The following is a 26,623-nucleotide window of genomic DNA, read 5'->3' as shown; positions in this document are numbered from 1 at the left end:
AGTAGCAGAATTCAAACTGCTTACCTTCAGCAAGTATAGCATTCACATTTAGAAACACAATATTGCAGGAGCTTCTGGAGACTGAGGCTCTCTGTTCTCCTGGGGCCTAGGCGCTTACTCCTGCTCTCAGGGGAACAGATAGCTCTATCTATTTGTCTAGGCTTTTTAAGGTGGGCCAGGTCAGATACCTGTTCTAGCACCGTTTAAGGAGGGTTTTCAAGGATACTCCTCCACATACCCTCCTCTTCAGGTCAGACCTGTGAGGTTGAGTACCTTTACTTAACCTGGTGATATATCTCTCCAGTTTACTTCCCTGACCTGAATTTGGGCTGACACTTTTCCCATAGTGATGGGCTGGGACAAGACAAGCTCTCCTGTGTCTGAGAACTCTTTCAGTTTTACATGTTATCTGTAGAATTCCTGGGACATCTTACCAAGTAAACCAGGGTTAAGGACTACAGGGTCTCCATTTCTCCTTCTTGCTAGGGTTACCTTTAAAAATGCCAAAACTGCCCATTATGCCCTTTGCCCAGCATCACCACATATCTTAACATATATCAACTTGCTTAAATACCCCACTTTGTTTCTGTTGATAGATGTAAAAACAGCCTGTCTAACCAATACTATTTTACATGAGTCCAAAAGAAGCCTTTTTCGTGCGCTCTTGTGCGTGTTCTGCTGCCCTCTATAGGCCATCAGTGTGTGCACAGTGTGTCAGCTCTGTGCATGCGTTGTGCGCTTGCTTGCTGGGCACGCTTTTTACGCGCACAAACTTTTTTATGCGCTTAACTTGGCGCACAGGTTGTGTGCACCTTACCGCGCTTTCTATTTTTTGGGCGCATTTCATTTTTGAGTGCGAGCCTTTCTGACTCACATTTACTGCAGCGATGGTGCCAGTAATCAAGAAGCCTAAGCGTCTTCCTATTTGTGTTGCCTGTCATATTAGGGCTTCTCAGTCTGACCTGGCTTCTAACCTGTGTCAGCGCTGCTCAGATGCTCAGGAAGAATTGTCTTCCTCGGATTTTGCTAAGCCTGGCTCTTCTCATTCTGATGATGGGTTGGTCATGTCCTTGACTGGGGGGATGCCAGATCTTGGTTGTCCCTTGACTGGCTCCTCCGCTGGCGAGGGTAAGTTCTGTGGAACCACCTCCAGTTCCTTCTGGGCTTGGTCTGGACCCGGCTGTTGTTTTTCTTGAGTGGAATTTTTTCAAGGTTTACAAGCCTTTCTTCAGGAGCAGTCCTCCACTTCCCCCATTTATGTCCTGTTGGACCCTCAGCCAGTGATTCCTTCCTCTTCCAGTCCTATGCTTAAGCGCCAGTGTTGCGTCGGAGGTGGATCCTTGGGCTGAGCTGGGGTTGACGCAACCCATAGGCAAGGACCTACGGGTCCCCACCATCAGCAGGTGGAGTTGGCTGAAGCTAGAGGCCGCTGGAGCTTCACCTATACCAGCCCTCGTTCCCCTCGGATTGAGCCTTTGGGTGCCAGGGCTGGCAGGACTTAGGTGGGCCTCGAGGTTAGCTAGAGATGGAAGGTGATTCAGCCCAGAGACAGCAGCCGGTAGATGGCGTAGTCCTGTCCTGGACAGGATTTGGTACTGGAACTCAGGCACCAAAGGAACAATGAGTAACTGGAGGTGCTCAAGCAAAAGAAGGCTAAGCCTTGTAAGTCCATGTCCAGAGGATAGGCGAAGGGAGGCGTCACTGACAGGCGATGATCAGAGCAAGTGGAAGTTGTGGCAAGCAATGTAGAACTCTGGGCACAGGAAAGTCTGTAGCGTAGTCATTCAAAGCAAGAGTCAGGACACGGAGAAGGCAGGTGTAGTCAATCAGGGCATGGAGAAGGCAGGCATAGCGAAAGGTCCAGGGCTGGAGAGAAGCTGAAGAATAGTCAGGTGGAGTAGAGGTCCGGGGCTGGAGAGAAGCTGAAGAATAGTCAGGTGGAGTGGAGGTCCGGGGCTGGAGAGAAACTAAAGAGTAGTCAGGCGTAGCAGAGGTCCGGGGCTGGAGAGAAGCTGAGGAGTAGTCAGGCGTAGTGGAGGTCCGGGGCTGGAGAGAAGCTGAAGAGTAGTCAGGCGTGTAGCGGTGGTCAAATCCAAAGAGTCAGTCCAACACATAGACAAAACAGGAACAAGGAGAACTGGAACCGGGAACCACAGGGAAACAGGAACACATGAAGGAACGATTCTCAGATCAGCAATGAATACTCGGAGTACGAGGAGAACTGTTGCAAAGGCAACGCTATGGAGCGAGGCCTGAGCTTTTATACGCTGAAGAGTCTGACGTCAGCATCCGGGTCCGTGGCCAGGTTCCCGCCGCGGGCCCTTTAAAAGAACTAATGATGCACGCATGCGCGCCTAGCAAGGGGTGCGGTGCTGAAGGCGGAGTCTCTCTGTGGGCCATGCAGAGAGGCCCGACGAACAGGGACATCTTGGCTGGCAATACTGGGTAGCGTGGCAGGGCTGGAAGCCCTGGAGGGAACCCAAGGTCGGAACTGGCGGACCACTGCCGCCAGTGAAGAGGAGCCAGGAGCTGGAGTCTGTCTGAAAAGGTGAGAGGACCATGCGGTGGGGCTGCCACGGGTGGCACGCATAACAGCCGGGGCTCGCCCTGGCTCCCTACGGGTATTCCTGACAGGAATCCAGGTAGCACTGATGATGAAGTTGATCCTGATTCTCTGGAAGATGGGGAAATTCCTCCAAGGCTGGAACTGTATCGAACCTTGTTGCGGTTCTTTCATGCTATGTTAGAGCCGAGGAAGAATCCCATTTTGGTTTCCTTACATAAAGCCTCTTGTATTTTCCCGGTGATGGATGCCATCCAGGAATTGATTGATCTGGAATGGGATGCCCTAGAGGCAAATTTAAAAGGGGCTGGACATTGGAAGGCCTATACCCCCTGGATCTGGCTGTGAGAGAGTGTTTGCATTTTTCCAAAGTGGATGTGCCATGTCTAAGCAGAGGGAGGAATGGCCTTGAAGGATGTATATGATAGAAGGATTGAGGCTATTCTTAAGCAAGCCTTTGAGGCAATGGTGATGAATTTACAGATTGCCTTCTGTTGCTCCCTAGTGGTGAGATCTTGTCTGCTTCTCTCTCAGAAGGTAAATGGGTCTGGAAAGAATTCCAGAGCAGTTATGGAGCTTGCTGCTGCCATTTTAGCAGACGCAGGTTGTGATTTGGTCTGGACCTCAATCAGCTGACATAGGTTCCAAAGCCAGTCTTACCAAGATGCCCTTTAAAGGCTTGCTCTTGTTGGGAGCGAGTTAGAGAAACTGGCCAGTAAGTGGAGTGATTCTCCGGTGCCTCGGTTGCCGGAGGATAAGAAACAGTTGCAGCACCCCTTTGGTATGAGGGGTCGTTTCTGGGGTTTCAGGCGTTTTCATTCCTACAGAGGGACGACCTTTCAGTGGACTTGGCCTTTCAGTAGGTCTCAATCCTTTCGTCCCTAGCAGCCCAAGAAAGGAGCGGGCTCGGTTGGTGGACCTTCCCGGTGAATGTTTGCCAACCCACCTTCCTGAACAGGAAATAGGGGGACGTCTCTCTCTTTTATCAGAGATGGGTTGAGATCACGTCTAACCAGTGGGTCCTGGAGGTGATACACAAAGGGTATACACTGGAATTTCACAGTATTCCTCGAGACGCCTCTTGGAGGCGGCCGGCGAATGATGTCAGGGTAAGGGCCCGGGATTCCTGGAGGAAGGCTCTGTCCCGAATGGTGTTGATATGAGCTCTAATGAATTGTAAGACCTGAGTGGGTTGCAGATTCAATTTTTCATAGTTGACGAGCAGTCCTAGGTTGTCCAGGCAGTATATGGTTGCGAGAAGATTGGTCTGTAGGAGGGATGGGTTGGGGGCCACCAGTAGCCAATCATCCAGGTAGGGGAATATTTGAATACCCCGTCATCGGAGGTGAGCCACCGCTACCACTAGGCATTTTGTAAAAACTCTGGGGGCTGAGGAGAGGCCAAATGGGAGCACCTTGTATTGGAAGTGGCAGCCAGTGGCTGTGAAGCATAGGTACTGCCAGGACTTGGGATGCATCGGTATGTGCGAATAGGCATCTTTGAGGTCCAGTGAACACATCCAATCATTGGGGCGAAGGAAGGGAAGGATGGATGAGTGACGTCATTTTGAATTTTTCCCTTGTCAAGTGTCTGTTGAGAATGCAGATTTATTTATTTATTTATTTAAAAAGTATTTGTATACCGTTTTTTAAAAAAGGAATTTTATCAAAAACGGTTCACAGATTTAAAACAAAAATAAAATAATCAAAATAAAATGGAATTTTTAAACTTTACATAAAAATAGGCAATAACTAGACAGGATGCTAGTATATAAGATTTTAAAAAATATAAAAGTTTGGGGCCATGGGCTTATTGTTTTGGGGAAAAGGGGGAAAGGGGAACGGGAGGGGGAGTGGGAAAAATACAACGTAAAAATTATATAATAATAAAGGGGAGAAGGAAGGAGGATATGATAATTGGAGACATGTGAATGAGCAAGTATGTTGTAGTTATGAGTAGCATAAATGGGGTTGTAATGGGTGAAATTAAGTTTATGAATGTAGGTTCGGTATTGATGATTGAGTTTAGTTAGAAGACGTATTGAATGCAAGTTGAAAAAGATAGGTTTTGAGAGATTTTTTGAAATGAGAAGGGTTGGATATTGAGCGAAGATGGTTTGGTAAAGTGTTCCAGAGTGTTGGACCAGCTATTGAAAAGGCTCTTTTTCTAGTGAGGTCTAGTCTGGCTTGTTTAGGAGAAGGGATATCTAGTAAATTTTGGTTAAGTGATCTTGGGTGTCGTGTCGGTTTGTATATGCGCAGTAGTGAACAAAGCCAGGTGGATGTATGATTATGGTTATGAATTAAGCTATGGATAATAGAGAGAATTTTGTATTTTATTCTGAACTTTATGGGTAACCAATGTAGCGATTGTAAAATAGGAGTGATATGATGGCGTAGAGAAGTTCTGGTTAATATTCGGGCTGCAGAGTTTTGGATCAGTTGAAGGGGGTATAGTGAAGAGTCTGACATTCCTAAGAAAAGAGCATTACAATAGTCTAAGCCAGAGAAAATTAAAGATTGAAGAATGGTTCTATAGTCTCGGTAGAATAGTAGAGGGCGAAGATGTTTTAACAGACGTAGTTTGAAAAACGATTTTTTTGTAAGTGAGGATATGTGTTGTTTTAGAGAAAGATCTGAGTTAATGTTTACACCTAGGCTTATAGCAGAACGTGTTATGGGGATAGTAACATTATTGATTGTCAGATGTGATGGTGGGCCTAATGAAGAATCAGAGATGGAAGTTAAGTGTATAAGCTCAGTTTTTGCCGGATTTAGTTTTAATCGATTGTGAGAGAGCCAAGAGTTGATAGTAGATAAATAAAGAGAAACTAAAGATAGAGTGTCTGACCATGATGATTTATATGGGACAAAGAATTGGATGTCATCTGCATAAATTTTGAATTGAAGATTAAGGGAGGATAGAATATAGCATAAAGGAAGAAGATATATGTTGAACAGAATAGGAGAGAGAGATGAGCCCTGAGGAACGCCGGAATTAATGATGTATGGGGAAGAGCAGTGCTGATTGTAATTGACTTGTTGAGGTCGGTTGGAGAGAGAGGATGTAAACCAATTCAAAACTGTACCTGCGATGCCTATGTTTTGAAGACCTGAAATGAGTATCTGATGATTAATGGTATCGAATGCTGCTGATATATCTAAGAAAACTATAATGTAGTCTGTATATGAATCGAATGCACGGAAAAAAGTATCAAAAGAGGATAGAAGGAGTGTTTCTGTGGAATGACCTTTTCTAAATCCATGTTGATTAATATGAAGAATATTGTGCTCAGTTAGAAAATCGGTTAACTGATGGAGTACTACAGATTCTATTAGTTTGGCCAGGGAAGTAAGAGAGGCTATAGGTCTGTAATTGTTGAGATCAGATGTATCTTTTGCTTTTGCTTTTAAAATTGGTAGTATAGAGGTCTTTTTTAAAGTGTGAGGGAATTCGCCTGATTCTAGAGATTGATTAACTAGAAGAGTAAGGAAGGAGCAGGCTTCAAGTTTGAGAGCTTTGAAAAAGGCTCCAGAACAAGGATTATAGGGGGAATTGGAAGGTTTTTGTTTGTTTATAATGGCTAGGATAGAAGTATCTGAAGTAGCGGTGAATTCTGACCATGATTGACTAGGTACTTCTTTTTTTTGAGTGGGATAAGGAAGGTTTGAAAATTCTGCAGAAATGTTAAGTACTTTAGTTTCAAAATGTTTGGCAATTTTATTGCAAAAGTTGGTATCGACATTTATGGAGTTTTCATTTTGGGGAGAGGTTAAGGTTTTTACTATATTGAATAGTGTGTTTGGGTTGCCATTGGCTTTGGCAATGATATTGGCATAGTAGAGTTTTTTTGTTTGATTTATTTCTTTATTGTAACGACGTAGTGTACAGTGGTAGTTGTTTTTTAGTTCTGTGGTTTTGTTATTACGCCATTTACGTTCTAGTTTCCTAAGAAGAGTTTTAAGGGTGTGCAATGATTTTGTGTACCAAGGAGCATCTATTTTCTTTTTATTTCTATTTTGTTTGATCTGCTTAAACGGGGCAATTGTATCGAGGGTGGTTGTAATTGTAGTATTCCAAGAGTGTACTGTGTCATTTATGTTGGAGAGAACTGTGGTAGGTATGTTAGGAGTGATTGTCTCTACAAATGTGTCTGCATTAATGAATTTCCTTCTATGTATTATTGATTGTTTCTTTGTTGTTATATGTGAATTTTTATTTAGATTTAGAGAGAAATGAATTCTGTGGTGATCTGACCAGGGGATGGGTACTACTGTGATATTGTTCGGAATTGGAAAATGTTGGAGTGGGTTAAAAAATACCAGGTCTAATGTTTGACTTTTAATATGCGTAGGGGTTTTGATGAGTTGATCCCAGCCGAGGCCGGACATGGCATCTAAAAAGGAACTGGTGATTATGGAAGGATTAGAGATATGCAGATTAAAGTCACCCAGCAGTATTGTTTTATTTAAATCTATAGGAAGTATAGAAATGGTTTCTAGAAAATTTGAAAGTTCAGAGTTGAGACATCCAGGAGGACAATAGATGATTCCTATGTTTAGTATTGTAGTAGCAATCAGAAGTATTTCAAATGAACCTGATGATATTATTTGTTTTTTTACTGGATTCAAAGAGGATTTGATGATAGCTAACAAACCTCCTCCTCGGCGGTTTATTCTAGGTTCAGAAATGGTCGTATAGCCTGTGGGAGCTAAATTGTTTACTATAGCTGTATCTGAAGTGGTTAACCAGGATTCTGTGATGAGAAAGAAATCAGGCTTATTAATATGTATGAGATCTTGCAGAATGGGGACTTTTTTTCGAACAGACTGTGCGTTACAAAGAATAAAGGATAAAGTAAACATAGCTGCAGTGCAGAACGTGGATCTTATAGCAGTTAGGGTTCGATTTATGTACTTCTTATGTCCGGACTGATATGACTTTGGTTGTGCTTGAAATGAAGGCATATTGCCATATTTTCCCTGACCTAACATTGTGGGGATGTTCATTGCGACAACAGGTTACCAGTTACAGTAGATCTAAGATAGAAACAGAGGGGAAACGAGGGGAAAAACGAAGGGGCAAAACAAAGGGGCAAGCCCCTTTGTTTTGCCCCTTCGTTGCGCGGCGCCCGGCGCGCGGCACTTAAGAATTCGCGGCGTTTTATGCAGCCGTCGCCCTCAGATGATGTCAGCAAGGGGGCGTGACCAGGAAGTCGGTCCGGCTGGCTTGCCGCAGGTACAGGGTGCAAAGTAGGTGCATGTCCAGGTTTTTCCAGCAGAATAAGGCTCTCAGGGTGTTGAAGAGAGCAGTCGGAGGCCCAGGCTCGAAGCCCCTCCGAATTCGCCGCGTTTTATGCAGCCGTCGCCCTCAGATGATGTCAGCAAGGGGGCGTGACCAGGAAGTCGGTCCGGCTGGCTTGCCGCAGGTACAGGGTGCAAAGTAGGTGCAAGTCCAGGTTTTTCCAGCAGAATAAGGCAGATCTAGGATGGGTTGTAACACTCCCGACTTTTTGGGTATGAGGAAGTATGGGAGTAGAAGCCCTTGTGGAACTGTGCCAAGGGTAGCTCGTGAATGCACTGTTGTTGAAGCAAGTTGTTGATTTCCTGTTGCAGGGGTCCGCAGTATACAGTCAGGTGTTTCTGGCGCATCAGGTATGGGATTGATTGAAAATTGAGGGAGTAGCCTTCCTGTATGATTTGTAAACCCAAAGGTCAAATATGATCACCATCCATGCTGGAAAAAAGTGGGACAGCCTGCCCCCCACTGGAAGCAGTAGAGATGGGTTCACCCGCTCTAAAAACCCTGAGGGGGCTTGGAGTCCTGAGGCGGACGAGGCTGCCGAGGAAGTAATTGGTGTTGACGAGTCCCCTGTTGTTGGGAAGGCTGAGGACGACTTGGTGTATATTGTACAGGCCGGCAGGATGGGTAAGGCCAGTAAGGACATCATTGATAATAAGGCTTCCTATAGGAGGAGAAATATCATCTAGAGGAAGCGGTGTCGGAAGGAGCGGTCAGTGACATGACGACCACCTTTTGCTCCTTAAACCGTGCTACTGTCTCTCTCAACTTGTCTCCAAAGAGAGTATCCGGGAGAAAGGAGAGGTTGGCAAGTTTTTCATGCATGTCCTCGCAAATGGCGCTCGCTTGAAGCCACGCTAAGTGCCGGGCAGCGATGGCGTTGGCTGTGGACTTGGCCGAAGTATCAAACCCTTCATAAACAGTTCGGAGGAGGTGCCTTAATCCTTACTCTAAGTCATGGAATTGTTCAGGAAGTTGGTGGTCTGGGGATGCCTCCTGAAGCAGGGGCTTTAGAGATTGGAGACATTCGTACAGGTTCTGTATAATATAGAACTGGTGCTGTTGAATTTTTGCATTTAGCATACCAGATTGGAAGGCCCTTTTTCCGAAATCATCCAAGTATTTGGAATCTTTCCCAGGTGGAGCGTTTGAGTGAAGATGTGATTTTTTGGCCTTCTGCATATTGGACTCCACTACCACAGAGGCATGAGGAAGTTGCACTGTGAATAAAATTGTGACTGCTGCATACGGAGTTTCAAGTCCGTTTTGCGAGAGGTTGGTGGTCCTGCAAAGGGAGATTCCCAGACCCTGGTCATGATAGCATCCAGGACAGCGTGAGAGGGCAAGGCTGTGGGCTCCGAAGGTGATTCAGGAATTTTTCCTAGTCTCAATGTTGAGACGTTGCCCCGCTTTTTCCACGAACTTGGAATACGATAGATTCTCTGGTGGAGAGACAGGCTCTGGTTGTTCTTCCACAGGGTCAGAAGGATACCCTGTAGAGGATCCTGGTGAAGTGGAAGGTTGGGGGGGAACATCCCCAGGAGGAGAAGTCAGTGGAGGTGGGCTGGGAGGAGAAGGATCTGGACTGAGGGTTTCCTGTGGCAATGGAGGGGCTTCCAGGGGTATCTCGGCTGGACGTTTCTCCTGTTGCTCAACGGTAGTAAGGGAAATCTGAGACATTGCCTGAGAAGCCAAGGTGTCCTGAGGGACCAGCATAGGCTCTCTGTGAGCATCGCTGGGTACTGGTCTAGGCTCCTTGTGAGCACCGCTGGGCGGTACTGCAGCCAACAGGATGTCTGTTTCTGGACTTCTTGGTTGAAATTGGTCCATAGGAGGCTGCTTGTGTCTCTTTTGCAAGGGTTCCTGGAGGCCTGATTATTTTCCTATGCTATGAAGCAGCGGACAGGCCAGAGTAAACCCTGGATGAGACCGAGGAACTGTGAGAGACGGCTGGAGAAGAAGGCGCCACATCGAAGTCCACCACTAAGAGTGGGGAAGGTTCCCCGGGTTGCTTGTGCCCTGACGAGTGCTTTTTTGGTGTTTTAGTGACACTGTGCATCAAGGGCGACTGCTTCTGCATCAGCTTGCTTCGGTGCGTCATCAGTGCTTTGTGTTTGTGCTTCGGTGTTGAATCGCGTGGTTGGCTCCTCGAGTCAGATGCGTCGGTGATGCCTCGGGGGCCCGACGCTGCTCGGTGCAGATGGTGTCTTCAGCGCTGTCAACACATCTCTTGCGTCGTGCGTCAGCACCATGGGAGCTCGCTTTGGCGATGGCCCGGATGAACCGGGAGGCCCTACCGAGGAGGCTCGACGATGCGTCGACACTTTAAAGGTCCGGGGGGGGGGGGGGGGGGGGTCCTGGAGAAGACTTAGTCAAGTCTTCAGAAGGGGCATACGATCCTGATGCCGCTTCCCGCAGTTTGGTGATCCTGTCAGCCCTTTGTTGCTGGGCCCTGGGGGACATGTGTCTGCAGTCCCTGCGGGTCATCTGGTCGTGTTCTGGTCCGAGGCAGATGTAACATCTAGAGTGTCCGTCGGTCACCGACATAATTTTGCCGCATTGGCAAAATTTAAACCCCGGTGGCTGCAGCATCTCGGCGAAAAAACAAATTTTCCTATCAGCAGAAAAAAGTTCAGCGAGGAGATTGGGCAGCATGGGAAGATCTATGCAAGCGCACTACACTGAAAAGATTCCGTGTTCTAAGAGAGCTCTGCCATCTAGCTGCCCAGAGTACATCCCAGACAGCATGGCTAATTCATGCTGCTTGGAAAACTAACAGGCCGTTACAGTACAGTGCTCTCCGACGGAGCACACTGTTAGCCTGCTCTTGGAAGCGCGTTTTCCCTTACCCCTTATTCAGTAAGGGGAGGAAAACTCGCGTCCAACCCGCGGCACCTAATAGTGCTCTCAACATGCAAATGCATGTTGATGGCCCTATTAGGTATGCGCGCGGGATACAGAAAGTAAAATGTGCAGCCAAACCGCACATTTTACTTTCAGAAATTAGCGCCAACCCAAAGGTAGGCGCTAATTTATTCTGGCACCGGGAAAGTGCACAGAAAAGCAGTAAAAACAGCTTTTCTGTGCACCCTCTGACTTAATATCATGGCGATATTAAGTTGGAGGTCCCAAAGAGTAAAAAAAAGTTTAAAAAAAAAAAAAATTTGAATTCGGCCCGCGGCTGTCAGGCCGAAAACTGGACACTCAATTTTGCCGGCGTCCAGTTTCTGAGCCCGCGGCTGTCAGCGGGCTCGAGAACCGACGCCAGCAAAATTGAGCATCCGCTGTCAAACCCGCTGACAGCCGCCGCTCCTGTCAAAAAGGAGGCGCTAGGGACGCGCTAGTGTCCCTAGCGCCTCTTTTTGCCCGGATCTACCGCCGGACTTAATTTAAATACTGCATCGCGTGTGCCGGGAGAGCTGGCGTTCGCCCGCTCTCCCGCGGACTTTACTGTATCGGCCTGTAAGTTAGTGGGAAAAAGGAAATCACAGTCCTTTTCCTGTGCCATTCCAGCCCCATGGAATTCAGGCTGGAAGATCAGTGTCTGAAATTTAAACAGCTGCTGAAAGTGCCTTTGTTTCAGTTAGCTTTTCCTTATTTTACTTAGGAATAACTTATCAGGTTAGAGCATTATTTCCTGATGGCAATGGAAGGATCATATTCTACCGTTGGAGTTGTTTGGTTTAGCTTTGGGTTGTGGGTTTATTTTAGCTTTTTTCTTTATATTTTTATTTCTATTAGTTAATGTATTTTATTTGGTTGATTCTTACTATTTTTTTTATTTACATTTCTTATATTGCAAACTTTCCAAATTAATTGATTGATATGGATTACATAAAAACACGCACACAACATACATACATAAAGCTCTTGTACCATATTGATACGTTTCTAAATTAGATTTTAGTTTACCATGCATTGTATAATAGTAAACTAGAAACAGGTGGCACATTTTAATAAATAAAGAAGTCAGTGAGAATGAACCATGGTGTATGACAATGTCCAGAAAATGGGCTGCATTAAAATTTTATTTTTCCTCTCATTGTACAGAATAAGGAGCATAGAATCCTAAAGGAACTATAATGGATTTCTTTCTTAATTAAGTGTGAAAAATCTATCTTTAAAACTGCTATTTTAGAGATGGCCACCGTCTGAGATAGACGCGACGAAGGCTCTCCTCGCGCAGAATTTCTAAACTCTATTTCCTCTGCTGTTATGGTTATTGGTGTTTGGGTGGATCCTTGGACACTGTGGCAGCTGACCACACCCATGGGGGGCAGTCCCGTGAGGGACTACAGTGTCAGGCTAAACTCCGGACAAACACAGATTGAATCTTTTATTAAACAGTATTTGAAGGTCTTACCAAAGACCATCCCGGGGGGGAGGAGCCAAGATGGCCGCCGCCAGCAGACGCTGAACCGAGTTGCTCCGCACTGCGCTTACAATTTTCCTGTTTAAAATTTTCCGAAGAGGCTCAATTTTCTTAATATGCCTCATAAGCGCAAAGGAAGGGTAAGAGTTTATCCCTCAAGCCTACCCAGTCCTGCGGGGCAACGATACATTACTGAGTTCGCGTCGGTATCTCCGGTGGTGGGGAATTCAAGCGCCGCTGTGGTGGAACCGGGAGAAGCGGTACTATCACCAGGCGAGATCACCTTGAGCCCACCAGCACCCCGAGGCCTGCTGAGTAGCTCTCCCCTTCGTTCGAGCAGTGGAATTGTAACCCCGGAAGCAACACCAGCTGCGGGTGAACAACGAGAGGGATCTACTCCTCCATACGGAGCAGGACTTCCCCTCCCCCAGCTGTTGGAGGTATGTGAAAGGCCCGAGGAGACTTCGGTTAATGCGGGCAGTGAGGAATCTCAAAGAATATCAAGAGAGGCTCCACTGGGGGAATTGGGAGGAAACACTCTAAGTCCCTTGGAGTTTGAGAAGCCAGCAGTTATAACACTGGAAGCCATTTGGGAATTAATGGCTACCATGGCTCGTACTCTGAACACTCAATCTCAATTGCTTGGCAAATTTGAATCAAAAGTTGAATCTGTTAAAAAAGAACATATTTTGTTGATCCAAAACCATACAAATTGCATCCAAGATTTAACTACTAAAGTAAATCAGACACAGTCCCAAAATGCCTCAATTATGAAGGATTGTATAACATCACAAAGGAGACTGGAGTCTGTTGAAAATTATTTACGTTGTTCCAATGCAAGATTGGTTAACTTCCCCAAAGTAATGGGTGAGCCTGTTTTGGTGACTTTCAAGCGTTTTGCCATGGAAACACTCAAGATTGAAGCTGCAAAAGTTCCGATTGTTAAAAAACTCTTCTTTTTAAGGAGTAGTTTACAAAGTTCCGTTGGAGGAGAAAGAGAGACTTCCAATAATTTGACACAATATTTGGAGAATTCGGAATTGGAAATCACGGAAAGGGCCACACTGTTTGTTCAATTTTATACTGAAACAGAAAGAAATTTTTTGATGAAAGTATTTTTTCAAAATATTAATGATGTTTTCATGGGAGGGGTTGTGAGGGTATATCCTGACCTATCACGCCCCACCCAACAACGAAGGAGATTATTCTTAGCTATGCGCCCGGAGGTCTTGGCCAAAGGGGCTAGCTTTGCTCTCCGTTTTCCTTGTAGGTGTATTGTAAAATTTGCTGGAAATATATATGTTTTCTTTATGCCAGACCAATTGAGAAAGGTTTTGGATGGAAGGGCCTAAGTTAAAATGCTCGGAGTCAATATATAGAGAGATACCAACAGTTAAGTGAATATTATTTCAATGATGTACTTCTCTATTTTTTCCTTTGGTTCTCCTCCCCCCCCCCCCCCTTTTTTGCCTATGAAAAACAAAGAAAATTATTGTCGATGTATCCATTGGATATGAATATATATGCTAATGGTAATTATATTATTTCATGTTATAATAATTTCTGTAATTTCAGTCAAGGTTTATTCTTGTAATTATATTGAAAAATTCATAAATAAAGAATTAAAAAAAAAACAGTATTTGAAACCACCAGAGGTGGCAGTAGTGAGTAGTGGTCGTAGAGCCCGGCTGGGCGCGTCTCTCACAAGACGCTGGAACAGCGGATCGTCTGTAGGCAATGCTGTAGTGGAATAGAAACTGAGAGTTATGAGCACACAGTAGAATTAACATTCAGAGTCCCAAGTAGAATAGGAGAAGCTCCGAGACAGGGAGAGCAGACCCTCGAGGAGCGAGTACCTGATCCCTTCGAGTAGAGAGACTCAGTAGCATTGTACTCACTAGCAGTAGCAGAGATTCCACTAGACGAGAGGTCTGGCACCAGAGCAGAGAGCAGGCCCTCGACGAGCGAGTACCTGATTCCGGCGAAGCAGTACTGTAGAGAGAGATGTTTTCTGTACTCACAGATGGTGACTGTAATTAGTTCTTCCAAGTAGAAGGTATAGGTTGCAGGCAGCGACACAGGGAACATGGGCCCTCGAGGAGCGAATACCGGTTTCCTGATAGCACCTGAAAGAAGCAGAGAGGCCCCCGAGGAGCGGGTACCCCATTAGTGACCCCGAAGGGTAGTAAGAGTTCCAGTAGAGCTGGAGTGGCAGAGTAGCTTAGGAACGGAGAGCGAATCCCATCCGTATGACTTCCATTGCTAACTCAACGAGCTAGCAAGTGTAGTAAGCAGATATACCCTGGAGTTGTGACGTCAAAACTGGGGGACGCCCCTGAGGTTTACGCCAACATGGAAATAAAGATGAGGGCGGAGTGCACGCACTCGCCCTAGAGGTACCTTGAAGGAGAATGGCAGGAGGCAGCACCATAGCCGGTCCGGGGACACCGGAGAGGTCAGCAAGCAGACGCCGCAGCGGCCATCAGTCCAAGGTGAGCGGGAGGAGCCACAAGTAGAGAGGTGTAGGTGGGGCGAAGCCGTCGAAGACCGAAGGACTCAACATCTGCACAATGCCGCATACTTAAGCGCAAGGCAAAGGTGAGGGAAATTTCCACCTCATTTCTCTTACCGGAGATATCTCTGCCAAGGATCCAGACCTTCTTCGTGGCAGCATCGGGGACAACGCCGGTAGAAAGAGCCGCTGTAGACGCTGACACGGAGCGGGTGTCGGTGCTACTGGCTGAAGTAATATCTCTGAGTCCTGGCGCTCCGAGCACTCCTTCTCCTCCCCAACATGTGAATATCGTTTTGGCCACTCGAGAAGCCAGAGAGGAAGAGGAAAGAAAATTGCCGCCTGAAATTCCCTTTATGGAAGTATTGGACAGCAAAGAGATTTCTCCTCAGGTGAGGCCTACTCCCCTTTTGTCAACCAGGGACTCTGGTATTCTGTCAGGAGCCATTATTCTGGGGACGAGAGGATTGAGCCAGGCTGTAGTTGTGTAACAGAGCCCAGGTTTGCTATGGTTGCTATACCTTCTTTGGAGAAACCTGTGGAGATTACTTTAGTTACTTTGTGGTCTGCTATAAAATCATTGGAATTTGCAATAGCTAACTTGACTAAAATCACTCTTGATTCTAATCAACTTTCTAAATATTGAAAATTCGATTTCCTTAAATAATACAAAATTGGAGTCGTTGGAATCTCAGGTGGAAAATGTTGTGGCCTGGCAGCAAAAAATTGTTTGTACAGACATTGTGAATGGGAAAAAAAATGGAAAATATAGAAAATTCTTTGAAAAATTTGAACCTTAGGGTTCTTAATTTTTCTTATATGAAAATGATATCACCATATGAAATGTTTAAAGTATATCTTACTCAGTTCTTGAAAATGCCATCACAAGTATTACCTGTTATTTCAAAGACATACTATCTTCCTGCCAAGGTTGATACTACAAGTGAAAATAAACCAGCAGAGGCCTCTTTAAATTTAACAGGTATACTGAGTCCTCAATAGAAACTGTAATATCAAGAAGATTAACACTTCTAGTTTCCTTTGACCGAGATTCTGTGCTGCGCTTGTTTATGTACAATCATAAGGCATATTTCCATGGAGAAACGATATGGATGTATCCTGACTTGTCTAGAACCACCCAAGAAAGGAGGAGGAAATGTATTGAAATGCATCCCCGAGGTGTTAGCCCAAGGGGGCAAGTTCCTTTTGAAATACCCATGCAAATGTGAGATACAATACTTGAATCACAAATGTGTCTTCTTTGAGTCATTGCAACTTCGTGCCTTTCTGGACTCACATACCCAAGAGGCTACAGCAGTGGACTCGGAGGATGGATAATGTATCCTGGATGTTTTGTATCTTTTTTTTTTTTTTTCAATGGATTTAAAACCTTGTGGGTTTTTTTTTCCTTATATCCACTTATTGCACCTATTCTCCCAGTATTACTTGAAATAAACAGATAATATAGTAAAACTGCTATTTTAATTTAAAAGTTTTCTTTGTTTAGTTATGTAACTTAGTTTAATGGTTTGCACAGCAAGAAAGTATGTGTGAGGTGATTTATAGCACAAAGTTCTTAGACTTGCTATAATGCATATACTGCTGGAATCATCCCACTTTCTACACACACACACACACACACACACACACACACACACACACACACACACACGCATTTCCTAGAGGCGTAACCTAGTAGATTCTCAGTTCCTTCTCATCCTGGGATGGTATTTCTGCTTCAATTTCTAGGGTTGCATATCAGTTCTTCAGTTCAACAGAAAATGAGCATGGGGAGAGGTTTCTACTAGCTTTTGTAATCTGTGTCCAGCTGTCATTTTATGGTCCAGTTACTTCTTCTCTAGTGGTTAGAGCAGCAAACTGAGAACCATGGAAGTCAGGGTTCAAATCCTGCTTCTCTCACTGATGTTCCTTGTGACCTAGGGCAAGTCCCTTCATCCTCCATTGCTTCAGGTACAAGCTTAAAGTGTAAGCCCTCTGGGGAAAGGGAAATGCCTACTGTACTTAAATCTAATTCACCCTGAGTTACTAGTGAAAAGGCATGAGCTAAAATCCTAGCTATCCTTTTTCTGTAGGACGAGAGAAGGAGATTGAAGTTTTTACCACAGCTCTAAATCATTTCCTAAATTGCGAAGTCAGTCTGCGGCTCTACTGCCATCGTGCTGTCATATATGAAGGAGCCACTGGATATGGGAAGAGCAAGATCCTAGCAGAAATTAGTTACCTAGCACAGAGACCAGGTCACAGGTAAGCTCTATTGCTTTGAGGTTATGCATGTGTGTGTCCTTGGGAGCACAGCTACAGGAGAGTGATACTGCTGTAAGATGTTAGGAACAAACATTGTATTAGCTACTTATGTTTTGTTGTAAACCGTTATGATGGTACCCCTCTCCAAATGACGGTATACAAAACTCATAAAATAAATAAATACATAAATAAATAAATAAGTGATGGGTGCTTGGGTGCTATTGGTGTCAGATCTATGTATCCAGGAGATCACACGTAAGAACATCCGAGACTGGCCGCGCCCAGAAAGTGTCCATGCCCTCCAGCGCTTCCTCGGATTTGCCAAATTTTATTGACACTTTATTCCCCAGTATTCTCAGTTGGTAGTTCCTCTCACCGCCCTTGGAAAGGTGCCAATGCCAGACTTTGGTCGCTTGAAGCGATCCAGCATTTGAGGATTTGAAACAGGTCTTCCTCCGAGAGCCATGTCTCCGCCATCCTGATCCCTCACGCCCATTTGTGGTGGAGGTGGACGCCTTGGATGTGGCAGTAGGAGCTGTACTCAGCCAGCACTCTGACGCCAGAGCTCTACTACCATGCTCCTACTTCTCGCAGAATTCTCTCCCGCCGAAAAGAACTATGGCATCGGGGACAAAGAACTTCTAGCAAAATGGCATTTGAGGAGAGGCGGCAGTGATTGGAGGGGGCCCAACACCCCGTCACAGTGTATACCGACCACAAAAATCTAGAATATCTCTGCCAGTGCTTGAATCCCCGGAAAGCCCGCTGGTCACTGTTCTTTAGCAGATTCAACTTCACTTTGTGGTATTGCCCAGCCTCCAAGAACGCCCAAGCGGATGCCCTATCCTGGACCTGTGAAACGGGTACATCTTGGACCTCGCTAAAGTCCTTCTCTCAGCCACAGACATAGTACCCGTAGACAAGACAGTCGTACTACTCAGCCTTCATAGGAAGGTCTTGTCCTGGGCGCACGATTCCCTAGCAGCTGGCCACCCCGGCAGATCCTGCACGCTGGAGTTCTTATCCTGGTACGATTGGTGGCCCTGCATAAAAGAGGATGTCCGAGCATATGTTGCCTCTTGCCCGACCTGCACCCAGCAGAAACCTTTGCCAGGTCGCCCTTGGGGCCTTCTATAGTCACTACCCATGCCAAAGGAGCTGTGGACCCACATCTCCACAGACTTTGTGAGTAGGAGAAGCCATTGTCCTGTGCACACGCTGGAGTGATTTCCCTTGGAGGACGTGTATATTCATTGTGCAACCTGCATTGTGGCTTAAGTACTTCTGCTTATTGCTTTGAACCTGCATCGTGGCTAAGTATTTCTGGTTATTCTTGAAGTTGTGTAGAAAGCTTCTGTGCCTATTCATAGTGTGTTTCATTTCTTTATAGTAAGAAATTATTCCAGTAAGTTCATTTGCTGTTTGCTTGCACAGGGCTTGCTGCTTTGTATTTGTGCAGAAAGCCTCTGTGCCTAATTCCTGACTGTTTTTTAATTTTCTTTATAGTAAGATAATAATTGTCTAGTAAGTTAAATTGCTGTTTGTTGCACAAAGTTAGAACCCCCCCCCCCAACAAAAACTCTCTCCAGCTTGTAAACTGTTATAATCTCTCTGTTTTGGGGTTAGCTGGCAGAAATAATCTATTCAAACTAAATTATTGGGGCATAAAGACTGTTTTTTAAAACAATTGACCAAAAAGCAAAGATAACCGTCCAGAAGTGCCCTGCTTTACCCAGCTAGTCCCAGGCTTAACTGTTTAACTCCCACCCACCCTACCCCTCTACCCACCCACCCCTGGGGCTTGTTTTCTAATAAAGACTGCCTAACTTGCCATTGGCAGCGACATAAATTAGTACATTGGTAACAGTCAAGGACATACAAATCATAAATTACCAGGATGAGGACTATCCAATGTAACTGCTGTGGAGCCTTTATTTTGAGGGAAAGCATCTGGAAACTTAGAGCTTGCCCAATTTGTGCACAACTCTCTTCCCTGAAAAAGGAGTTGACTGACATTAAAAATCAACTAGCTTCAATTAAAAATAATACACCCACATTGCATTACTCAGAATATAATTCCCCAATATCACAGAAAAACCAGGAGTCAAGAAAAGGAAATTCATTAGGCTCAGGAAGGACCCACAGTCACCCATTCTTGACAGAAGAGCAGTCAACAGGTATACCCCCCCACTCAAACAGGTCATTAAGAAACTCTTTAAAATCCAGGAATACAGTGGGATCTGGTAGAATTAGACCTGTGATGAGGAGACACACCATGTACCAAATGCAAAAAGAACAAGCCTTCTCTATATTAAAAACTGAAGAAGTTCATGAGAAAAACATTGAAGTGTTACCAGAAAAGAGGGAAAAAACACAATGCATGCAGTATTTCAGGATCCATACTCAAAAGAAAAATCTAATTGAGAGGAATAACTCTGTCAACAGTGGCACAACTACAAAAAGAAAGAGTGAAGTGAATAACAAATCTCAACTAATATCTTATAAGGAGTCCAGGAAATGCAATAACCTTAAAGAGAGTACCTGGAAGGTAATGACCACAAATGCTCATAGTTTGGGAAATAAAATCCCAGATCTGCAGGCCCTAATGGCTGAGGCAGAATTAGACATTGTTGCTATAACAGAAACATGGTTCACAGAATCTCATGAATGGGATGCAACAATACCAGGCTACAACTTGTTAAGGAAGGACAGAAAGGATAGAAAAGGGGGAGGTGTGGCTCTTTATGTCAGACAAAACATCCAAGCAACTGAGCTACAAGGAATTTGGGGTAAGGAAGAAGCTCTATGGCTCGACCTAAAAAAAGATGACGGAGCATCCATTTATATTGGAGTGGTTTACAGGCCTCCAAACCAAAAGGAAGAGCTGGACAGAGAGCTGGTTGAAGACATCCATAAGATAGGTAAGAAGGGAGAAGTGGTGATCGTGGGTGACTTTAATATGCCAGATGTAGACTGGAAAATCCCATCTGCAGAAACTAAAAATAGTAGAGCGATAGTGGATGCCATGCAAGTATCTTTGTTCAAACAAATGGTGTTGGAACCCACGAGAGAAGGAGCTATACTCGACTTAGTGCTCACTAATGCAGATAATGTCTCAGATGTCCAGGTGGGAGCCCACCTCAGCAGCAGTGACCATCAAACGGTATGGTTTAATATCAATAAAAGAATAGGGAAAAGAACCACAAAGACCCGAGTTTTACAGTTCAAAAACACAGACTTTGAGGAAATGGGTAAGTACCTGGAGGAAGAACTAAAAGGATGGGAGAACGAGAGAGATGTGGATCAGCAGTGGACCAATCTAAAAGGAGCAATCACCAAGGCAACTGCTCTATATGTTAGAATTGTAAAGAAAAGCAAAAGGAAACTGAAACCTATCTGGTTCTCAAAGGAGGTGGCTGACAAAATTAAAGCTAAAAGAACAGCATTCAAGATATATAAAAGATCCCAAAGGGAAGAGCACAAAGAAGCATATTTGAATCAACTGAGGGAGACAAAGAAATTAATCAAGTTGGCAAAAAGTCAAGCGGAAGAGAGGATTGCCAAGGAGATAAAAAATGGTGACAAAACATTTTTCAGATACATCAGCGAAAAGAGAAAGGTCCAAAGTGGTATAGCAAATTGAAAGGTGGTAATGATCAATGTGTGGAGAGTGACGAAGAAATGGCAGAAATATTAAACGAATACTTCAGCTCTGTGTTCACTAAAGAAGACCCTGGAGAAGGACCATCTCTACACAACAAGAAACTGGAGGGAAGTGGAATAGATGAAAATCCTTTCACAGTAGAAAAAGTGTGGGAAGAGCTAAAGAACCTGAAAGTGGACAAAGCCATGGGGCCTGATGGTATTCATCCAAGGATATTGAGGGAGCTCAGAGATGTTCTGGCGGCTCCACTGTGTGACCTGTTCAATAGATCCCTAGAAACGGGAGTGGTGCCAAGTGATTGGAGAAGAGCGGTGGTGGTCCCGCTTCACAAGAGTGGCAACAGGGAGGAGGCTGGAAACTACAGACCAGTTAGCCTCACTTCGGTGGTGGGAAAAGTAATGGAGTCACTGCTGAAAGAGAGAATAGTGAACAATCTACAGTCCGGAGAATCGATGGACCAGAGGCAACATGGATTCACCAGGGGAAGATCCTGTCAGACAAATCTGATTGACTTTTTTGACTGGGTAACCAAGGAATTGGATCAAGGAAGAGCACTCGATATCATATACTTGGATTTCAGCAAAGCTTTTGATACGGTTCCGCACAGGAGACTGGTGAATAAAACAAGAAGCTTGGGAGTGAGTGCGATGTGGTGACCTGGATTGCAATGGTTGACGGACAGAAGACAATGTGTGATGGTAAATGGAACCTTCTCTGAGGAGAGAGCGGTTATAAGTGGTGTACCGCAAGGATCGGTGTTGGGGACCGGTCCTGTTCATATCTTTGTGAGCGACATTGCGGACGGGATTGAAGGTAAGGTTTGTCTTTTTGCGGATGACACTAAGATCTGCAACAGAGTGGACACGCCGGAAGGAGTGGAGAGAATGAGACGGGATCTAAGGAAACTGGAAGAGTGGTCGAAGACATGGCAGCTGAGATTCAATGCAAAGAAATGCAAAGTCATGCATATGGGGAGTGGAAATCCGAATGAAATGTATTCGATGGGGGGGGAAGGCTGATATGCACGGAGCAGGAGAGGGACCTTGGGGTGATAGTATCTAATGATATGAAGTCTGCGAAACAATGCGACAAGGCGATAGCAAAAGCCAGAAGAATGCTGGGCTGCATAGAGAGAGGAATATCGAGTAAGAAAAGGGAAGTGATTATTCCCCTGTACAGGTCCTTGGTGAGGCCTCACCTGGAGTACTGTGTTCAGTTCTGGAGACCGTATCTTCAAAAAGACAAAGACAAGATGGAAGCGGTACAGAGAAGGGCGACCAGGAAGGTGGAGGATCTTCATCGGATGACTTACGAGGAGAGATTGAAGAATCTAAATATGTACACCCTGGAGGAGAGGAGGAGCAGAGGTGATATGATACAGACTTTCAGATACTTGAAAGGTTTTAATGATCCAAAGACAACGACAAACCTTTTCCGTAGGAAGAAAATCAGCAGAACCAGGGGTCACGATTTGAAGCTCCAGGGAGGAAGATTCAGAACCAATGTCAGGAAGTATTTCTTCACGGAGAGGGTGGTGGATGCCTGGAATGCCCTTCCGGAGGAAGTGGTGAAGACCAGAACTGTGAGGGACTTCAAAGGGGCGTGGGATAAACACTGTGGATCCATAAAGTCAAGAGACCGCCAATGTAGAGTGGGTGGCTCACCAGAACGATGGCTACTGCCCGGAGACAATACCCTTATTAAATAAACATACAGATGCTTACTGTGACTCCAACATCGCTCTAAGCTTCAACGGCAAGAGGAAATGTGGAAAAAAGGATTTGATATCACAAAGAGGGGAGTAGCTGGCTTGTTACGGCGGTTACTACCCCAAACCAAATAAGCCTAATACTTCACTTTCCAAGCATATACAGCATAGTTCTCTGCTTCAACGGCAGGGGAGAAGAAAAGAGGGTTCGCACTCACAAAGCGGGGAGTAGCTGGCTTATTACGGCGGTTACTACCCCAAACCAAATGTGCCTGATACTTCGCTTTCGATGCATATCCAGCATGGCTCTCTGCTTCATGGCATGGGAGAGGCTGATACATCAAGCATTTCCAGCATAGCTCTCTGCTTCAACAGCAGGGGAATAAGAAAAGCTGAGGCTTCACGCATATCCAGAATAGCTTCAACTGCAGGGGAGAAGAAAAAAAAAAAAAAGGATTCGCACTCACAGAGCAGGGAGTAGCTGGCTTGTTACGGCAGTTACTACCCTAAACCAAAAGGGCCTGATACTTCACTTTCAATGCATAACCAGCATGGCTCTCTGCTTCAACGGCAGGAGAGAAGAAAAACAACCAATAGGGGCTGTATGACATAGTCTGGGTAAAGGGAATAAACATGGGTGTAGCTTGCTTATTGCAGCAGTTACTACCCCTACTACCCCTAACTAATCAAGCTAGGTATTTCACTTGGATGCAGCTCCATCACTGCTCTCTACATCAATGGTGGGGGTGGAAGGGAAATAGAACCAAGAGTTAAGAGAAAATGATAAGTATGAGAGAAAAAAATGTGTGAAGCTTGCTGGGCAGACTAGATGGGCCATTTGGTCTTCTTCTGCCGTCATTTCTATGTTTCTATATGTTTCTAGATCTTCCCCTGTCAGATGGAAATCAAGTTATTTGGGTGACCATTGACAGATTTTCTAAGATGGCGCACTTCGTGGCTCTTCCAAAGCTCCCCTCATCGCCCAAAGTCACTCAGTTGTTCACTCAACACATCTTCTGCCTCCATGGTCTTCCTCGACATATAGCCTCAGATCGGAGTTCCCAATAGAATGGCCTGGGAAAATAGGATGGTCTTGGACATGATGTTAGGTGGAGAATGCTGCACATTTATACCCAATAATACTGCCCCAGATGGAACAATCACAAGGGTCTTACAAGGTCTCACTACTCTAGCAGAAGAACTAGCAGAAAACTCTGGGATAGATACCTCACTCATGGGGTGGTTGGAGTCATGGTTTGGAAGGTGGAAGGATTTACCAGTATCAATATTCACCTCCTTAATAATAGTAGCGGGAGTATTAGTGGCACTAGGGTGTTGTATTAGCCCATGTGTGCAAGGACTGGTGCAAAAACTGACTGAAACAGCAATTACTTAGAAAATGCCCCCAGAACCCCCTCCATATGATGATGCAATGCGATTATTAGATGAAACAGAGGAATCAGAGGTACAGAGGGCCCAGGAAATGCTTGAGGCTAGAAGCAACCTATGAAGGATTGTGAATGAAGGAGCAACAAAAGTATCATGAGACAGGGGGACTTGTGAGCAGGGGCTCATAAGTGTTTCTTCTTCAGTGGTTAAGACAGGGATGGTGTATTCCTTTTCTTTCTTTTGTTTTATTTTCTTTCGGGCAGATACAGTAAAGTGCGGCCGCGGTTGCCCGTTTTTTAATCCGCTTTGGAAGCACGTTTTGAGCGCGCAAGGCGGACCCGCAATTCAGTATCGGCTTTTACGCATCCTTATTGCTTGCCGAAAAAGACGCGTATCCCTTTCCGCCCGCCGCATGTATATGATATGATAATGATTGGATTAGCTATTCTGTCCGATACAGTAAAGTGCGCCCAATTTATTGCCTTTTTAACCAGTTTATTTACCGCGTCTTTAACCTGAATATTTACCGCCTACCCTGACCCCTGGCATTAGTGTGGTGTTCAGTCAGCTTCATACCGGACAGCACCATGGACAACATGCATATACTGGCTCTGGCAATATTTTTCATTCGGTTGAGAAGCAGAATGAGAAATGCTCAAAATGCCCGGCAGATTGGAGAGGTCAACGGGGGAGCCCAGCAGCAAGGAGAACCCATCCAACCGGAGAACCCAGCAGCAAGACCGGAGGAGGTATGTGTTCTGTTTGGGTTAAACTGTACCATCCATCTCTGGGCGTCTCTGAGGCACCGGACATGGGTGCCCCTACGGACGCCTATACGGACGCCTTCCTCCTGTGTCTAGAATTAGGCTGCTGATTGTAGTAGATGCTGAAATAAGAACGCATAGCTCGTTAAAGAATACTAACTTGAGAATACACAGTGTTGCAGATCTATGTAATAATAATAATTTATGTATGTACTGTTAAATAATTTATATGTGCTGCTAGTCAAACTATGTACACCACAGAATCCACAGTGTGGTATATCCATGTATGTGCTGTTAAACGATTTATATGTGTTCAGCAATTAATTAGAATTTCTTGTGTTTGCCTCTGTTGTATTCCATGCAGGCAGAGCACTGTGCCATCGGCAGGCCAGGCCATCAGCAGGCCATCGGCAGACCCGGACGTTTCATTCACACACCGACAACTCTGTTTGGCATGTGTGAGCGAGATCTTGTCCAAACCTACTGGCTGAGCTCATGGGCAATCTTGTTCCTCTATGAAGATCTGTGCTGCGACCTAGACCCCCCTGGCCAATCGCCACCATGCTGTGCCAGGGTTGACTAAACTTCCCGGTGCCTTAAATTATTTTGGTACCGGAAGTTTTCAAAACCCCGTGAGTGTCGTTGCAGGTATGACACAGGCCTCCATTTCACGGCATCTGTCACAGGTGTTGAAGGCCATGATGAAGCGAATGAGGAAATACATCGTCTATCCTACGGATCCAGCGGAGCTGCAACAGATCCACAGTGGGTTCATGGATTTTGCGTGGATGCCGAACATGTTGGGTGCTGTCGACTGCACTCATATTGCGTTTACCCCCAAGTCGGAAGAAGAGAGTGCTTTCTGGAACCAAAAGCACTTCCATTCCATGAATGTGCAAGTCGTTTGCAATGCACACCTTCAGATTCTAAATGTTGTAGTGAAGTATCCTGGGAGCTGCCATGACGCCTACATTCTTGCACATTCATCTCTGGGGACCCAATTCCCAGAGGGAAAGTACGGTGAAGGTTGGCTACTTGGTAAGTGACAATGGTTACTGCCTGGTAGGGATGTGAATCGTTTTTTGACGATTTAAAATATCGTCCGATATATTTTAAATCGTCAAAAACCGTTAGGGCCACGATACAATACCAATTCCCCCGATTTATCGTCAAAAAATCGTAAATCGGGGGAAGGGGGAGGGCAGGAAAACCGGCACATTAAAACCCCCTAAAACCCACCCCCGACCCTTTAAATTAAATCCCCCACCCTCCCGAACCCCCCCCAAATGCCTTAAATTACCCTGGGGTCCAGCGGCGGTCCGTAGCTAAATCGGGGGAAGGGGGAGGGCAGGAAAACCGGCACACTAAAACCCACCCCCGACCCTTTAAATTAAATCCCCCACCCTCCCGAACCCCCCCAAATGCCTTAAATTACCCTGGGGTAGAGCGGCGGTCCGAAACGGCCTCCTGCTATTGAATCGCGTCGTCTTCAGCCGGCGCCATTTTGCAAAATGGCCGCCGCAAAATGGCGGCGGCCATAGACCAACACGATTCGACTGCTGGAGGTCGTTCTGGACCCCCGCTGGACTTTTGGCAAGTCTTGTGGGGGTCAGGAGGCTCCCCCAAGCTGGCCAAAAGTTCCTGGGGTCCAGCGGGGGTCCGTGAGCGATTTCCTGCCGCGAATCGTTTTCCGTACGGATAATGGCGCCGGCAGGAGATCGACTGTAGGAGGTCGTTCAGCGAGGGTTCCTGACCCCCGCTGAACGACCTCCTGCAGTCGATCTCCTGCCGGCGCCATTATCCGTACGGAAAACGATTCGCGGCAGGAAATCGCTCACGGACCCCCGCTGGACCCCCAGGAACTTTGGCCAGCTTGGGGGGGCCTCCTGACCCCCACAAGACTTGCCAAAAGTCCAGCTGGGGTCCAGAACGACCTCCAGCAGTCGAATCGTGTTGGTCTATGGCCGCCGCCATTTTGCGGCGGCCATTTTGCAAAATGGCGCCGGCTGAAGACGACGCGATTCAATAGCAGGAGGCCGTTTCGGACCGCCGCTCTACCCCAGGGTAATTTAAGGCATTTGGGGG

The 26,623-nt window shown here is 45.7% G+C and overlaps 1 protein-coding gene across 1 annotated transcript in view; it reads left to right on the top strand.

Moving 5' to 3' along the window:
* The window catches only part of LOC115079136 (adenylate cyclase type 10-like), a 621,147-nt gene that overhangs the window by 167,657 nt on the left and 426,867 nt on the right, over positions 1 to 26,623 (top strand). Inside the window, exon 10 of the mRNA XM_029582255.1 lies at positions 16,842 to 17,013. Coding sequence (XP_029438115.1) covers positions 16,842 to 17,013 — 172 coding nt within the window. The remainder of the gene's footprint in view (positions 1 to 16,841; positions 17,014 to 26,623) is intronic.

The sequence above is a fragment of the Rhinatrema bivittatum genome, chromosome 17 (assembly GCF_901001135.1).
Source record: "Rhinatrema bivittatum chromosome 17, aRhiBiv1.1, whole genome shotgun sequence".
In the NCBI taxonomy this organism is placed as follows: Eukaryota; Metazoa; Chordata; class Amphibia; order Gymnophiona; family Rhinatrematidae; genus Rhinatrema; species Rhinatrema bivittatum.
Note: the sequence above shows the minus strand (reverse complement) of the source record. Positions and strands in the feature narration are given on the sequence as shown.